The 3,349-nt window shown below is 34.8% G+C and overlaps 1 protein-coding gene across 1 annotated transcript; it reads left to right on the top strand.

Moving 5' to 3' along the window:
* The first annotated feature begins 633 nt into the window (after nucleotides 1-633).
* LOC133173186 (uncharacterized) lies at nucleotides 634-1,682 on the top strand. The gene has a single exon (XM_061308138.1). The coding sequence runs from the start codon at nucleotides 646-648 to the stop codon at nucleotides 1,528-1,530; it is 885 nt and encodes a 294-aa protein (XP_061164122.1). The 5' UTR covers nucleotides 634-645; the 3' UTR covers nucleotides 1,531-1,682.
* Nucleotides 1,683-3,349: the final 1,667 nt, after the last annotated feature.

The following is a 3,349-nucleotide window of genomic DNA, read 5'->3' as shown; positions in this document are numbered from 1 at the left end:
TAGAAAGAAAACTTGACTAAGAATTTCTGAAAATAAATTTTTGTATGTGTTGTATTCCATGTGGTAAAAAACATAATATTTACTAAACAACTGATAATTATTATGATATGTTGACGTTGATAAACACTGTTGGACAATCAAAATATATACGGTCAAGATCAAGTTTTTAGAAAACACATTTCATACGTTACCAAGTTTGACAGTTTGGGTATTGAATTCAAGTTAAATTGCAAGCAGCCAATGAAAATGACTATATTTATAGAAAGGGATTTTCCAAGATTTATTTTTAGAAAAACTATTTTTACATCCAATGTCATTTATGAATATTATAAAAAGCTCTAAAATTTCTATCTTTAACATTTACTGGATATCTTTCTTTCAAAGAAGAGGTAAGTTATTAATGCCACTTTATTTTATTCATCAAAACATTATACAGTTATGAATAGCCAATTTACGAATTTCATATTGTACTTGAGAAATAAAAACCTTTTTTCTTTTAAATTGTTATTTTTGCATATTTTGACATACGCATTTTGTTTTATTAAAGTGTAAAAAAAATACAAAATATGAGATGGAAAATTTTTAAAAGTAAAGCCAGGATTTATAATATTATATTGAAATGATTGTAGAGACATATTTTGAGCGATGGGTTTTGACACAGACTGTTTAAGAATAGTCAGCATGAACGCCACGGGGCGCAAGGGAAGGGAGTACTATGACTTCCGACAGTCCAACTTGCGGCACCTGGTGGAAAATGAGAGGCCTGATATAATGTTTCTTCCGGGAGACAACCCAGGACCAGACACATTCACACATACAAGCTATCAGCAGTTACTGGACCCCACCAACAACGAGACGGTTCTTCTATATGATTCCACGCGTCTGAAGGTTCACCAAAGACCGACCGGGCCACAATTCTCAATCCCAAACTGTGATTTTGACAAAGTTCTAACACCGCTTGTAGACATCTACTCACCAGCTCCAGCACAAAGCATTGTGAAGCAGTTCATCTGCGTCTCTTGGCACTGGGAACTAACTTCCACCGGAGGATCACAAGTTTTATACGAAAACGGAAGATCCTACATGATGTTTGCACAACTGCTCGCCTGGTTCACTGGAAACGAGGTTTTGATTGGTGGAGACTTTAATTTACCTATGACAAAAATTAATGAACTGATTAAAGAGCACAATAATCTGGTTCAGCAAGGCATTGAAAGCTTGAAACCGGTTTTTCGGCAGCTAGGTTACATGGATTGCATGACCGAAACAATCCATCGGCCTGAGCGAAGACTTCGGCAATTAAAGCTCCACAAATGCAAGAGTGCAAATGCAACGGAAACAAATTTCTTTGTGGCGTCCAAAGAGATGCAACTGTTCGAGACCAGACATGTGAAATTGGAGAGTCTCTCATATCGCTGCGCCGGGCTACAGCTACAGACAAGAGTGGAGACTGGTTACCACCCAGAACCAACTTATACCAAGACCCAGATGTATATACCACAAAGGCCCCCAAAACATAACGGGGGATAGTAGAAGACTTAGATTAAAACTCGATTCTGATCTTTTAGAATGATTTCATATTTATTTTGTACAATAACTTGAATCTGTGTGTAATTATTTTTGTCTGCAAGTCTTTTTTACACCTGACAATTTATATAAATATATTTTAAAAATAATTACAATATTGTTCATTTCTTTGGTTTTGAAAACATTCTTGCTATTACATGTATGTAAGTTGTGCTGATAAAGCCAAAGTTTAATAGAATAATGAATGCCTGTGTGAAGAAAATTTTGAACGGTCATATTCATCCAACTCAATCTGTTTCGCAGTAATATTGCCACTCGCATATGCTACGATAATCGCAAACATGTAAGTGAATGAAATATATGGAGATATTCAAGCTCAAAAGTCCATTAAAGAATATAAATCCGAAGCAGAGCAAACACAGACCTCTAAAACATTAGAGGTGGGATCAGGTGCCATGGAGGAGTGAGCATCCCCTGCCGACCGGTCACACCCGCCGTGTGCTCCTTGTCATGATCGGGAAATAACAGAAAAATCCGTCGACAATTCAGTGTGTAAATAATGGCCTAACAATTTGTATGAAAAACGTCAGTCAGCATTTGACTTAATGATAGATTGTATTTGCTGACAAGGTCATTGTATCGACCATAGAACTTACGAAATGATGACTGTAAACGATAGTTTTGTTTCATCAACTTGTTTGTCAATAACTTACCTCGTCTAAGAAATGTTCATACGTAGAGCATGCTCTTGTGTATCGAATCACCTAAGAGATGTAAATCCCGTATGCAGGTGATAAGGGTATATTGCCGCATAAGTGAAGGAAGTGACGATTGAAAAGTTAAAGTAATCATGTTTATCATAAAGCATGTTGTTAAATTACCATTAACGTCTTTTTCTATTAAAATATCCAGATATGAAACAGATGTATCAGACTCTTTGGTATCTTTTATTTCAAGCTCACCGGGATATATCGTGTCGAGATAAGAATGAAAATAACCATTGTTGATTGACAATACGTCGTCGACATATCTAAATGTGGAGTTGAAGGTCACTGCAAGTGTTTTCTTCTTCTCACGAATAAGATTTTTAACAAATTCTGCTTCATATGAATACAATAATAGGTCTGCTAATAACGGGGCAAAATTGGTATCCATGGGAATTCCAATAGATTGTTGGAAGACCTGGTCTCCAAAAACCATATAGATATTGTCAATCAGAAACTCAAGCATCTTTTTAATATCAACTTCAGAGTACTTCTGTGTACAATCAGATTGTTTTTTAACAAAGTAATTTTGCAAATGACCAATGACAAGGTTAAGTAATTTTCGAGTTTCATTTTTATTAAAAAAGCAACTGTCAATGATGTCAAAAAGCCTGGACTTTAATTTATCGTGGGGAATGGTTGTATATAAAGTTGAAAAGTCGTAAATTTTTATGTCGTTGATTTTGGTAAAATTTTGTGATTTCAAATTGTCTAAAAGTTCCTTGGAATTTTCAAGTATCCATATCTGATTTACACCACTTCTCGAATATATTGTTGCAGAGTACTCTTGAAGTCTTTCATTCACTACTGTTAATATTTTAGTGAGAAGTAAAGACAGAGGATTGGAAGAACATTTACTGGAACTATACACTTTGTTTGTAAGGGTTTTTATGAAGTTTCGGAATCCAATATAGATATGGTAATTTAAATTCATTTTGATTGTTGGGATATTAAAAATATTCAAAACTGACATATGATTTTGAAGAATTTTCTCCTTAGAAAGGGAGCTATGGATATAAGTTGGATTACCACTTGTAGAATTAAATCCCAGTTCCTCT

The sequence above is a fragment of the Saccostrea echinata genome, unplaced genomic scaffold, assembly GCF_033153115.1.
Source record: "Saccostrea echinata isolate AGI-Se365-2 ecotype Australia unplaced genomic scaffold, CSIRO_AGI_Sech_v1 ptg000056l, whole genome shotgun sequence".
Lineage (NCBI taxonomy): Eukaryota > Metazoa > Mollusca > Bivalvia > Ostreida > Ostreidae > Saccostrea > Saccostrea echinata.
The sequence above is the reverse complement of the archived record's forward strand: the minus strand, read 5'-3'. Positions and strand labels throughout refer to the sequence as shown.